This window comes from Apis cerana, linkage group LG1, assembly GCF_029169275.1.
Source record: "Apis cerana isolate GH-2021 linkage group LG1, AcerK_1.0, whole genome shotgun sequence".
Taxonomy (NCBI): Eukaryota; Metazoa; Arthropoda; class Insecta; order Hymenoptera; family Apidae; genus Apis; species Apis cerana.
The window spans coordinates 18,314,343-18,329,129 of record NC_083852.1 but is presented as its reverse complement, the minus strand read 5'-3'; the positions used below and the strand labels follow the sequence as shown (position 1 = coordinate 18,329,129).

At 41.8% G+C, this 14,787-nt stretch overlaps 1 protein-coding gene across 2 annotated transcripts in view; it reads left to right on the top strand.

Annotated features, from left to right (window-relative positions):
* Window positions 1-990: 990 nt before the first annotated feature.
* Window positions 991-14,787, top strand: part of LOC107994300 (protein madd-4) — a 187,460-nt gene continuing 173,663 nt past the window's right edge. For both annotated transcript variants that reach the window (XM_062087273.1, XM_062087272.1), the window contains exon 1: window positions 991-1,600. In XM_062087273.1, the coding sequence (XP_061943257.1) occupies window positions 1,577-1,600 (24 nt within the window). In that variant the 5' untranslated portion in view covers window positions 991-1,576. The remainder of the gene's footprint in view (window positions 1,601-14,787) is intronic.

Sequence of the window (14,787 nt, the reverse complement as noted above, 5' to 3'; positions counted from 1 at the left end):
GAATCGGGTCAACGTTTCGATTAACGTTCGTCAAACAACGTACGAATCCGTCGGCCTACACACGACAGTAATCATTTCCGAACCGACCGATTTTTCGACGCGATTGACAATCTTTCAAATAATGACAATTATTTTTCTACCACCGTTGCTACCTCTTCTCATCCCCCCCCCACCATACCCGCAACCAGCATGGATTTTCAATATCGATAAATCTCCATCGAGTCCGCCTCAATCTCCGTCACCCGGAATCCATCTTTCCTCGGCACGTTTCACAAAAGATATTTCCTTTGGTAAATCAGAAGATTCGTCGATCTATAAAATTTCTGTCCGCGCAAACCGCGCGTGGATCGTTCTGCTGATATTTACAGCCCTTTTTTCTCATCCACCTGTCGGTAATGTCAATATCGAGTCCCGCAAATCCCGGAACAACTTGTTTAACCTCGTGTACTTTGACTCTTCTATTAACACTTCGATCGATCTCTCGATAACGTACAAAAATAATTATCTTTTCAAATATTTTGAACAAGTTTTTCTGAAAAAAATCTGAACGCTATCGCGGTCGTCGAACACGATCATCCGGAAGAAAATCGCACGCCATCGACGGATATAACACGTATAAAACAAATTCGACATTCGGTCCGCGTGATCCTCGCGGCTTACATCGGTCCCGTCTCCCTCCGACCGTCCATCGTTTCGATCAAACCGTCTTTCTCCTCTTGCTCTTACCCCTTCTTAGTCCCGACCAGCCAAACCACCCCTCCGGCACCACTTTATTCCAACCTCGGCCCAAACGAGAGCGATGAGGGTGGACGCAGCGCGAAAGAGAGACGGAGCGAAAGAGCGAGCGAGGAGTTGACGGTGGGGGTGCACGAGGGTTGGAGTTGGCGTTGGTTAGACGTGGAGGGGAGAAGGGCACAGTGTGTTTCTCCGCGAACCCCTCCAGCCCCCACCCCAGCCGCACGGGCGCCAACGTCAAGCGCTTTCGAGACGTTAAGGCCGACACTCGTGCGGCGCACTTCGGCCCGACGACATCGGCCAGGATCGTAGACACGTGCGTGTGCGTTAACCCTTTCGTATCATCCCCTCGTTGGATCGTCCAAGATCGATGAGGAGATCCATTCGTGCCGAGTAACGTAACGCGTCCGTGTTTAAGTTGATTTCTAAAGCGTCGTGTAATTCAGTTCGTTTTCTTCGCGCGTACAACGCAAGTTTGTCACCGTTGAATTTATTTTCGCGATCGCGATCGTGGCAACAAAGTCGCAAGAGCGAATTTATCGTCACGTGGATAGTCGATTTTTGTGGCGATGTGTAAACCGCACCGCGAAGAAGGGTGAGAAACAAGTGTGATCTATGTAATTGTAAAGTGAGACACTGCGGTGTGATCTGGCCTTGGAGAAGGATTGAACCGATTCCTCGATGCGCCCTTCCTTGGAGGGCGCAGCCTGTACGCGGTGGCAAGTCGAAGATCTTTGACGATAGCTCGCACGCATAGAATTTGGAGCACGTAGAACCGGGATATCTTCTCTAGAAATCGGAAGACGGACGAAGAATTTGCCGATCGACGACCGAAAGGATCATGAAGAAATCTTACTTTATCTTCGTGAGTTTTTTTTTTTTTTTTTTTAAAGAGAGATTCCTCTATCATTGATACAAATGCCAAGCAATCCGATTGAAGTGTTTCCGAGCAAGAGCGTGTGTCGCATTCTTGATTCTTTTGCCTCTAATCCTTACTATCCTTTTACTTGTACGTCTTTTACTCTTCTTCTTCTTCTTCTTCTTCTTTCTCGTTTCTTCCCTTTGTTTGATTGTCGTTATTCGCGAGTTGACAGTGAAAGCGAGATTCTCTGCATTCTCCGGAGAGTTTTACCCTTTAACACGCAAAAGCTCACCGTTTCACGTTCGCCTTTCCTCTTTCTTGCTTCTTACCAAAGATCAAAGACCAACGACGTCGCTTTAATCTGCCAATGGCGGAATGGCGCATGATTCCTTCTCCTTTCCATTCTGCCCCTTGCTTTGAGAAGACGTGCGCTTTTTGAATACTGTCTTGTCCCACGAGCAAAGTCCTTCGGCCTGTCCTTTATTCAACGCAATTTTCTTCCTTCCTCTAACGTATCATGGTTTGAGAACGGTGAAATTAATAGAGTAGCCACGTGACTCTCTTGACTCGAGGGGAGAACGAGGTCAGTCGCTGCACGCGACCCGTGCAATGTCGATTTTCAGACTTTTCCAGGCTTAAGGGTTCCATCCGAAAGTTTTACGAATAGAATTCGTAGCATTACGTCGGCCACCTGAGACCTCTGCTCGCTGCTTTTCTTTATTCTATACCGTTTTCTTGATTCATCAAGTTTTAAACGATCACTTTGAAAATTAATTAACGATGACAAAGAGTTTCGTCTCCCGCCTTGTCTCCACTGCTATTTTAATAACGTATAAATTAATCAGTTCGTGAAATCTCAAATTTCCGTGCCGTGTTTCAATTTCATGAAATATCAAATTTGTGGAACGTATGTGATAAACTAAATCCATGAATGTAAATATAAATTGTGGAAAATATAGAAATTCATAGGCACGCAGTAAATGATAAATTTTCCATGCATTCTATTCGTAAAATATTTACTCACGAGCAAATTATATCGGCGATTGAAGAGATTAATAATAATAAAAAATATGTCGAAATCGCGATTAAAATTGCTCACTAGTCTCGATAACGAATGAATCTCGTCTTTAGAATGTTTCTAAAAAAATTATCCCTTCTTACAATGATGCGTATTTCAATTCGATGGTTCGCGTCTCATCTTATGATTTGATCGACGAAGTTGTTTGTGGAATGATCAGATCTCTCGCAATTTTATCTTTAATCCGAATCGTGATTTTTATTTTTTGATTCACAAATTTCACTCGTCGGTATAAAGGGATTAAATGATCTCGCGTGAATTCGAACTGTGTGTGAAAAACAGAATTCTCGTTAATCGTACGTCGAACAAATAAAATGTTTTCAAATCATCAAAGTGATATCGACGAAATCCTCTCTCGTGTCCTAATTAATACTGCTGTTAATGTCGAGAAGTTAGCGCCGAATGCATTGGATTTCGCATCAACTGAATCATAGTAGCAACTGTACCCTCAGTTTCCAAAGAAAGTTATATACCTTTCGGATCGTATTATACGAATTTCGAGCCATTGCTGTTTGTTGCTGCAGAAACTTGGTCGGAACTTACGAACGGAGCTTCTCCATCGTACAATACGAGCGGGGATAGTGAAAGAGGGGAAAATGCTTGTAGAGATTCTGGAGCTTCTCCTATCCGTTTTGAAGGAGCCTTTCTGAAAGAACTCGCGAACGTGCAAATATTCTGACATATGGCCGTTCCTTGGACCTCGTTCCTTCGATGATTTTTAATTTTCGGAGCGGAAAGCTCGCGTTGTACGTCCGCGTTTATCCATCGAAACTTTCGAATCGACTTTTCTTCCGAGATTTTTCCTTTTGCGAGCGGTATTCTTTGTGAATTTTCGCACAATTTATAAATTTGTGAATTACGATTTTATTTGTCGAAAGGACACGAAACGTTAAATTGTGGCGTGACAATTATCAATAATAATTTATAATAATTCCGATGTATTTGAAGTTGTGATGCGATTTGATTGTATTTTTGGACGATTCGATTTTATCCTATTATTCATGGAATAATAAATTAAAAAATTCGAAATAATGGAAGAAAGCATTCATCCCTTTTCGTTTGTTTTTCGATTCGTTACACGAACTATTTGATTCGTTAACTCGGATTTTGTTATATCTCTGTATGATCATCTGTATCCGTTGTGTGAAAACTACGATGCCGACTGTTTATGGTAGAGGTCCGAAAAAGCATGGAAAATGCGAGCGTGCAAAGGACGCTAGTAAACGGAGAAGATAAAGAAATTTTGACGCGACGATTTCTCTTCATTTACTTTTCTTACTACGGCTTTATCCCGTAAATTGCAGTCGGTGTAATGCACTAAATGGAGGCAAACTTTAGAATTTATGTTTTTTTTCCCCTATCTCTAAGAATTGCGTCCAGCGAGGACAATTTTTCCCCTTGAAATGGTGCAAAAATCGGTATACCCCTCGCTCGACACGGTCCAATTTACATTTCGACGACAGAGCGTAATAAACTCTCGTGTCGAGGCTTATCGTATCTCCGTTCTGGTCCCCATGTTTTAAAACTGCATGAATATTTCACGAACGCTTCAATCTTCCCTTCAAGGTGTCGCCAAATGACGTTACCTCGAAAAATGGTCTCACCCTGTCATGAGTTTTCTGTGTCGAACGAGCGGAAAGTGGTAGACTATAATCTCGGAGGACAATGAGGAGATCTTGCTTGTGTAGTGGAATTTTCTCACCTTGTGAAAAGAGGCAAGAAGCCAGCTACGTTGGTCGACAGAAGTTTTCTTTATTACCTGGTCGATTTTGCGTGGCCCACCCCTGTAGACGTCGAGAGCGTTTAAAAGGCTTGTTTCCTTCTAACCTGTTCTCCTTTCTTCCCTTCTCTCTCTCTCTCTCTCTCTCTCTCTCTCTCTCTCTCTCTCTCTCTCTCTCTCTCTCTCTTTGGCGTATACCTGGTCAAAAGGACACAGGGGGGATGTCACGGATAATAGGTTTGAAATCAGCACGAGTCAAACAAGCGACAAATAAAAATTTGTGAACGTGGCCGACATGAACGGATAATGGAAGCGCGAAAGGAGATAAGTCGAAGGGCGGATTCGTGGCTATATATATAGAATACGTGGAAGTGGAGAAGAAATATTCATTGTATGAATGTAATGACGACGACCATCATCCCACTAATAATGCGGTTCGCGAGTTATACGACTAATAGTATTATTTGACACGAAATTATTTTTCACTATCGGTCATTTTAGAAACAATTCCAGATAGAACAGGGACATTTGTTTGATAGATCGGTTAATAAGAAGAAAGGAAGCATGGGAGAAGAAGGATACACGAGATCCATATTCGACAAGAAAACGGTGCTATTTTCGCGTTGCATGGAATATTTGATTATATTCTTTGAAACTCCTTGGAAATAATCATCTTGTGGCTATTTATAAGACCGAAATGATTCAGAATATACCAGGGAACGATGTTTACGAATTCGTTACATTGATTTTATTTGTTTTGAGCTATTATTTGCAAACAAAGTAAATTGGGACAAATATATTTTTACATGGATTTCGATTTTTTTAAAATAGATTTCTTCCCTCGTTATTCATTTTATATTTAAATTCTAGTAAATTTCTTCGATATTTATTCGATATTTGTTGCCACACCTCATACGATAGATATATATTTAATATCTTTGTATTTTATCTCCTGGAAAAAAGTAAATAAATTTTATAATATTAAAGTTAGATAAAATATATACGTCGAAAAATGATCGTAAATTCTCGTTCAAAGTACAACAACAATCGTATAATCGACCAATGGAACGTGCCAGTTTTTTCCTCAATTTTCAAATAGTTTCTTATTGTCTGTGGTACATTGCTTGTTCACGTAGTTTCGTCAGGTGACGTACATCGGCTGTTTTGGCAGAAACAGGAAAGATTGTCGTCAGCAACGATCTCTTGCTTTGTCTTCAAACTTCGACAAATTCGTCCACGTTCGTTTTCTAACGAGTCGAAATGTGGCTCACGAGCGGAATTACAAACGAACTCGTGCTTCTCTTGTTTTTCCTCTTTCCATTACTCACAACCTGTTGTCCCCCACAAGATCAACATGTAAATTGGAACCTGGTTAGTAATTAGTAATTAGAGATTCGTCGATGATCATTGACGATTTCCGTCTGATAAACAAATATTCTCTGAGAAAAATCGTGATATGGATTGTATTGCGATAATATTATTTTCCGATTCTTATCGATGAATTTCTGAATATTATTCGGTTAAAAATAATTTATTCAAAATTCAAAGAGTTCAAAATTTCTATTTCATATAAAGAAAAATAATTCTTTACATCTAGATGAAGATTCTTTTGTAGATTTAATTGAATTATTAGAAAGGGGATGACGTGTATGACGAAACTTTATTAATATTGCTTCGTTTTGAGCTAACTAGAGACATCGCGCGGTAACTTTTGTCGTTGCAAATTGAAAGCTCGTTCATTTTTCAGAAAGTTTCAATTCTTTTATATTTAGTTTCAAATTGTTCAAGATCAAAAATTTTCTTCCGTCTAAACGAAAATATCCCATGTGGTAGATTTTTATAGGTTCAATCAAATTATTTGAAAAGAAATTTTATTAATATCATTTTTTGTCCAACGTATTGACGACGATACACTATTTCTAGTACATTTAATTCAAATTTTTCAACGAATACAAATTTTTCTTTTTAATCAATTTTGTTAAATTCGAAACGTCTTGTTATCGAAATCGATATGTCGCACATACGCAAGGATTCTTCCATGGGATCAATTAAATTATTAAGGCTCTACGATCGTCTGATTGAACTTGGCGAACATCACAGGTCACTTTGGAGGCAATCTAGGAAATTACACGGTGTGTCTGATCGTTCAGTCCAGGAATAACCGTATTTCGTGGATAGCTGATTGGCGGTTTCTAATTAACGGGTTGTTTCTGACAATTGAAATCGGGATTATCGACTGTACACGCGACGCAGCGCAAAATAAACGTACGTCAAAGGCCTACCGAGCGACTTGTTCGTCAGATATTAGTTACACGTTCGCCCATGGGAAATCTCGGCGAGCATCTCTTCCCGCAGCTTTCTCCGTAGTCGATTGCAAGGCATAAGGAAACATTCTATAGACGTGTCTCTGTCAGCGAGTCGTGCACCGAGAGATCGGTTAATGGCTGCGAGAATTTCAACCGGAAGTCTCCTTGGACCTGGAACTTGCCCTTCCCTCGTTTGCGTGGCGAACATCAAATGTATTCCGGTCCCGTGTCCTAGTCGATCGAGTCCTTTGATTAAATTTTCCCGATGTCCACAGGTAATTTTCCCGTACGATTGTCACGATAATCAGCCGTCATGTCTATCACCCGAATATTATCTGGAATTCGAAAGAAGCTTGTTCAACGGAAACCAGACGAGAAATTGGAGTAATATTATTCGTCGTAATTAGGTGCTTGGAATTTCGATTTTTCCTCGATATTTCGGTCAATCGAGCTGATAATAATTCGAAGGAAAATCTTTCGGTCATTCGAGCATTCGTGCATAACACAATTTAACGAGAATATTGTTGGTTGTTCAAAAATCTACTCCAGTATCGGCCAATTCACCATCCCCGTTGCGATATCACCGTGCACACACTCCGTACAACTCCGTATCCCCTAAATTCTCTGCTATCTTTCTCGAGGATACACAGAAACGAAGGCATCGTCACGAGACTAGAGGACGACTTTGGTCGTGTCGTTAGTCGGAATCGAACGCATCGATATCGGACCGAGCTTGTTCCCGCGTTCAACCGTATCGGAGGCGTTCGTTCCCTCGCTGTGCAAATACAAATTGAAGGTGTCAAAGGATCCCGAGGCGGCGTCGGCGATAAAAAATACGCTCGTTACCGTGGTCGTGGAGGCGGGCAACGATCGTCGCGCGAACCGTTTCGTCCCTTCGATCAGTCTTTATTCGGCGGTAAGTGGGCCGTTAATGGGACGTGGAGAGGCTGGGGCCGGTCCTAGTGGCCATTTCAAAGATTGACCTCGAGTAGTAAGCCGTTAAGTTTCGTTGCTGTATATCGAGAGAAAATATTTAAAAAAAGAAACGTTTTAAAAAGCAAACGATTAAGTCCGCCTAAAAGGATTATCGGCGCGCGCGTGCGATGACGTTCAACCTGATCGAAGTTTATCTGCCTTATTCCTCTTAACGCGAGCTTTACGGGTTCTCCCGTCGGTCGAACATTCACGCACGATCAGACGGTTCCCCGGATTCCGAGATTACGGAACGATCTATGAATCAAGGGGGACGATAACGAAGCGATACGGTCGATCGGTTTTAGCCACGTTACTTCCCCACGTTCCCGTGCTCTGTTGAATCATTTGGATGTTACACTGGTCTGGAATGTGCTTCTGTGTACCTTGTCCTCGAAACCTTTGAATTTCAAGAAGCGGCACGTCGAAAGACCAATCTTCTAGGATTTTCATCCCATTTACGAGAACATTGAAGCGCGTTCTCGAAAATTCGTATTTTCGTAAAACGTTTACGAATCGATGTATCTTTCCGATGCTCGAAAGAAGATTGGATAAAGATTTCTCGGTGTTTGATATTTGTCGATTGATAAATTTCGATATCGAATTGCATACAGTTTTATGGAAAGATTATAGTCGGGATCGAAGGGATTAAGACATGAACGGGCAGACAATAGGCAGGATGAGCGTAACAGTAAAGAAGGAATATCGATGTATCCAACTTTGTGACCGGTTTACGTGCCAAAGAAGCACAATGCTTTTCCTCGGTAATAGCCTCTCCCGCGTTTTATGGATTCTCTAGCTCGAATCGATATGAACAAGACGTTTCGGATGACGTGGTCCAAGTGCACCCGGCCACCGAGATAGTGCTTGTGCCTAGGCTCCTCCTTTCATCTCGTTCGAACCTTGGTAATGGGCCAGTACCGTCGGAATATTCTGTATTCTCGATTCCTTCGAATAATTCCGCGTCTGTCGTGCGTGCGATGAATTGCGTTTTATTCTTAAATCTTTTCCCTTGTCATTCTATTTTCCGAGTTCTGTTTTTTGATCCATAATTGATAAATAAAAAAGTCGGACAAGTGAAATAGAAATATCGACGAATATTTCAATTATTTTTCGATAATTTAAGCGAAATTTGCTTACGAAGAGGTTGAAATGTTATATCAGCAGAATAATTAATACGCAATTTTCACTCGTCGATTCGTAGAGTTTTTTTTAATTTTCAAGCGCCAATCTTCATCCATCTTCATAGAATTTGATTCGAAGTGTGATCGTAAAGTCGAAAGGATTGAAAGACATCTTATATACGTTGAATTTCCACGACCGATGATTAATCTCTCGCGTGTTAAACCACAATCGTTTCCAAATCACACGAGAAATAAAGTCGCGCACCCTCGACGGACGTACAATCTGAATCTCCGTCAACCTAATGATACTCCCCTTGGCGTCGAGTATTACGTAACAATAGACGATTCTCGCATGCATGGGTAGATTTATCGCGCGCGATTAAGCGGCCTCCGTCCCTCCGTTCCCGATGTGTTCGAAGCTTCGTCCGGCCACGTCGTCGGCGCGCACACGTGTCAGGAAAGCAATTACCCGCGTAAACGTCGGCCAACCGGTGAACCAACGTTCCAAAAGAGAAATTCATCCCCTTGCAACCTTCTTCCATCGTGATTGATAGTCTCCATACCAAATCTCCACATCGATCTCTACACCGCCGCCGTTATTACGATTGTTTCGTCGTTTCCACGAAAACCATCGTATTCTGTCCTCCGGCGACAACAATTTTTCTGCTTCTCTAAATATCGATAGTCGTCGTAACGATTGGCGCGAGTTGTAAAAATACCCGGTCTATTTACAGAGAAAGTTTTCCCCTGTTCCGTTTATGGACAAATGTTTGCACGTTCCGCGGAGAAAAACCCCTCGAAAAGAATAGGAATCCCGCGAAACAGAAACACGGAGAAGCGGAGGAAAAGTGGAGGAAAGATGGAACGTATTATGAAAATGGAATTTTCCTCTGACCGCGTCGATTCGAGCCCTGCTTTTAACTCGTCCCCTTTCGTCGCGGAAGAGTTCGAGAAGATTAATTCGGAAAAATCGGATTCTCAGGGGACATTTGGCAAGAAAGTATAAAATATCCTTATAGAATCACGTGTTCACGTGGTTACGCAAGATCTCTCAACGGTAAGACTTCTCGAGTTTGGTAGATTTTCCCGCCATCTTCCCCTCCTAACTTTATCGTGGATCGATCCCAAAGCGGAATTCGGGCTTTCACCCCTTGCGCGGTTGGTAACGAGGACGACGAGATTAGATATCGATTACGTCGATATCACGCATTGCGGATGGAACGATATTTTGCTCGGGCCCCGATGGCCGACCGTTTCAATGGGAACGGAATTCCTCGAGGATAAGCAGTCTGGTTTAAAATGGGAATACTCCGTGCGCTTATTATCGAAACGAGACCCGATATCGGCTTTAAAACCGTCTAATTCCGAAATTACTTACCGGATTCGATGGAAAATTACTATTGTCGATAATCCCGCAGCGAAATTTTTTCGCGATACGCGATTGTCGCGAAGAATAAATGAAGAGATCATCGAGAAGCTATCGCGACGTCATCTCGAGAAAACATAAATCACGAAGCGAATTCCCTATGAAGAAACGATCGTGCCACGATATCGCTGCCTAGTCGTGAGAAAGCGGCCTTAGAGCACTGTTAGCTTACCTAAGTACGTAACCGGTAGACCTAATCTCACGCGAAGAGGATTCCTCGAGGGTGTCACGTTATGCAGACCGATACGAGCGATAAGACGCGTGTACACAAATACACGAGAGAGTGAGCTTGCCCTCGTGAAAGTTCGACTTCTACCGAGTTGATCTCGCGCAAGGTTGTAGGCGCGTGTTAACAATTCTTCGTTTGTTCGTCTTTTATCGGCAGGATGCTCCGCTCTATCTATCGACAGTCTCGTTGTATCGATTGTTTTATATACGCAAGGATAGTCGTTGAATAATGGTTGAACATGGGTCGGTTATACGGTTACACAGAAACGTGTAATTTAAAGAGTTGATCATATACTTTTTTTTCCACAGATGATACGTAACATCTCTGAGAGCGATTTTTATTACCGCAAACTATTCTTTTTTATGCATCTTTCAATACGAATTCTAATTTATCTAAATTTCCAAAGTACAAGCCAAAGTTTGTTCGAAAGCTTTCGTAAAAGTTCCCATTCGAAACGTAAACATTAAAAAAAGAAGATTTTCTCTGTCTGTAAGAAAATGTTGGTAACGAATCCACCATTCCGGATAAAATGCTTCCCTTTTCTTCTATCTTTTCCGTCCCCTCTCTTCGCCGCAACATCGCACTAATTTCATGATACGAAAGTGTTCGCGGTACGCCGTTAGTTCCCGTGTAATAATGCTGAGCGTTGGTTAACGAGAAAGGCGCGAACCGAGGATAGGAGATTACGTCGTTAAAGCAGAGGATTTCATGGTAGTATTAGCGGAACACGGAATGTTCAATGACGGTTCCCTTGCCGTGATACCGATGCTTCTGTTCAACTTTTCACGCTGGCGCGCCATGCTTCCACCGTGTAGAGTTCTCGTTTCTAACCGGACCCCCTTCCAATTTAAAGATCGTTTCGACGTCGCGCAGGTTTGCCGGTGTTTGCTCGGCAAAGTGTAACGCGACATAATTAACAGTCACGCCCGATGGAAAAGGCTCGAAGGCTATGAATAGAATTACACCGTAAAATCGAGATTTCACGAGCGTGTTATAGAACGGCAGGCTAGTAGGAACGAATATCCTATCGACAATGTCGTTACCCCGCCACTCACCGCTTCGATTCTCCGATATTACGATTTCGATCGATTCCATCCGCTCCTCGATTGACACGTACGTATGTATGTACCGAGTCGTTTCGATATTTTTCCACGGAAAGGAAGAAGCAGCTTGGCAATTTATGAACCGAAACCGCAATTAACGGACGATCCGGATCGATGGAATAACGTCGCGAAAGCATCGAAAGACGGCGGAGGATTGCTTCGCACGAAATATAGGTTTTCACGGAAGATACGATTGAAGTTTACACACATACGACCAGTTAGAAGGCAGGACTCTCGGGCTTTTACGAGTCTCTATAACCGGGAGGAATTAAAATTTTTATATCGGCTCGGTCGACCATTTTGCCCTCGATTGGGCGTGAAACGAAGCAAATTGATTTCGTAATGGCCGTACGCTGTTCCAATTACTACAGATTCGATTTTATCGATGGGACAACGAAAAATAATCGGTCCCGTTTACAACATCGCCCTCCCCCCCTCTCTTTCTCTTTCTCTCTCTCTCATTTTGGTCGAACGATCGCGGTTTGATCGATTCGTATCTTATTCGTGTATTTATTCCGTTTCTATATTCGTCGCATTCGTCTGGCAGAGTAAAATACGAAGAATGAAATCGAAGAACGGGAAAATGTGCGCTAACGAATCAACGATAAAATAACACCTGTAATCGAAAAAATTACATGGCCCTCTCTCCCGCTTTTTCACGCCACACCAATTCGATACCACGAATGAATTCTTCTTTTGTTTCTCGTGTCACGTGTGTTGTTTTATAAAATTAAACGTTCCATTTTGTTTTTCATTTGTCGTTGAAGTTTATTGGAACTGATGTGTCGCTGGCATTTCGTTGTTGCAAAACAACGGGTTTAAATCCCTTCCGTTTGAAATTTATTGCGCTAAACGTTCCGATTTTACGAAGAAAAAAAAAAGGAAAAACTATCTCCCTCGATGTTTTTCAATTTAAAATTTTTAAAATTCGAGAATCGATCGTCGAGCTCCTCGAGCATCTTTGCGGGTCGTTTACGCCTCGAAACGTCCCAAGATTCCGCTAAACGAAACGATTCGCACCGCGAAACGAGTAATATCGTGATTATGGTCAGGCTGGTACATGTTTGCGTCGAATATTACCGCAAGATCTCGGTTTCATGGACCCGTACCGTATGCAGAAGCGTGTGCACGCTGGTAAACGTATTGTACGCGTGCTTATACGATTGTTCGAGCGGCGTTTATAAGGTTCAGCGTGCACTTTATTAACGCTCACCGGGTGTATGGTTCGCGTCGCCGACAATCCGGCAACCACAACGCGTTGGTCCACGATTACAACGGGCTGGCTTCATTATTATCGCGCAACTGCTCTGCGATGCGGACAAAAAGCTTTCGACCTGTTATTCCCGCGCTCCTTTCAATTAATTCGGTGGATCGTCTTCGTTCGAAACGAGCTTCGTCGAGTTTAAACTCGAAAGAATTAGTTTTTGATGAAAAACCAACGAGCATGATATTTATCTCTTTTCGAACGCGAATGTTGTTCAGATTAAGTTAAAACGAAATACGAGCGATATATATTGAAAATAAAAATCGTGAGATATATTTTATAAATTGTACAAGTATATATATCATAAAGAGTAACGATCCGTTAAATTTAACACAGGATGGTGAATAAATTTTATGGATGTTTCGTTTCGGCAAGTATCAGCACCTATCGAATCACTAATCAGAGATATGTAACAAACGTATCCTCGTAATTGGTTTCGCGTTATCCTTTGTTTCTTTATTCTTTGTTCGCGTAACAATATTATGCATACACTTTATCGTTGCAAATTTATCATGACAAGTTCTTGTACGAATCTCGAATAATCGCGGAAGCTTTTCATTCTATTAACGAAGCATCAGAGCGCAACGTGTTCCTTTGAATAAAAGAAATCTATCCTGCATCGATTTACAGCTCCGTTAAAGAGACAATTCCACCCCCGCCCCGCGATCGGGTAATTCACAGGATTACGCGGTCTTAGTTACGGGAAGAATAATTCAACGAGGCCGAGTTTTGCCTTGTCCTTTGAGAGATTATGCAAATGGTCGATTCGAATCTCGGGATTACCGGTCGAGGCATTTCGATCGCGATAATCATCGTTAACCTCCTCTCCGCCTCCTCTCCTAATTACTCACAGACACTCGTGGACGACCATTTTCTTCGATTTCCTTCGATTTTTTCATCCCCTTTTCCTTTCCTCGAAGAAGAAGAAGAAGAGAGGAGGGAAGGTTCGATAAAAGATGACTCGAATGACGAATGAATTCGCGAAAAATTCCGCCCCTCGAGCAACGTACGACAGGATGGAAGATATTTCTCGATGACCCGTTTCAAGCCTCGACCAACAATCGTTGCCGTTTTAAGAGGCCGATTACATGACGCAGCACGGGGGCGTCGTCTACGAGGAGGTCGAGCGCGACGACGCGATATAAAATTTTTATAGAGAATTTCTGATTGAACGACCGTTTTACGACATTAGCGAGAGCCACCTCTGCCAGTTTGAACATTACATTCGATACACGTTCCATTTTAAAACACATATATATCTCTACTTACGTATTGGAGAAGATAAAAAGTACTTGTTTTAACGAAGATTGAAACGAAATTCTTTTTCTTTTTCTTTTTTTCTTTTTTTTTTTGTGCAGTTGTTTCTCGACTCTTTCAATTTTATTCTTTCGTTATAAATTCACTTGGAAACGAAGGTTCGTTGGTAGAAGGTAGGAAATCATTGAATTTAGTGGAATTCAAAATTCTACTTGGAAAGAAAGGAGGAGCGGGAAGAACGTTTGTTGTTTGTTTGACGATTTTTGTTATATATGAACGAAGGGAAAGGCTTATATATATATAGTTATACGGTTGAGATTCCGTGGCTTTCCATAGTTCCCTGACGGTATGCGAGAAGTATCACCACAACTGGCGGTTACGTGTGCGTAATTCTGCCCGGAACAGAACCACTTTGTTCCGGAATTACGAAGTTTATTAAAGAGACCGGGAGAAATGTTTTTGAACGTTTTAGAATAAACGCGAATAACGTAAAAACGAAGGGTGCGTTTTCGAGGCAGAAAAATGGCATTTTTTTTAAATTGTTCAACCCGGTTGTGGAGCTATGCATATTAATTAAAAGAAGGTGTGTTGATATTCTCTATAGATACATATATAAAAGAGATAAAAACATATTATAACGTTTAAAATTATTATTTCATAATTATGGTTCTCGAGTTTTCGATTCGCCAAACTTAAGAATTAAGATTCGCA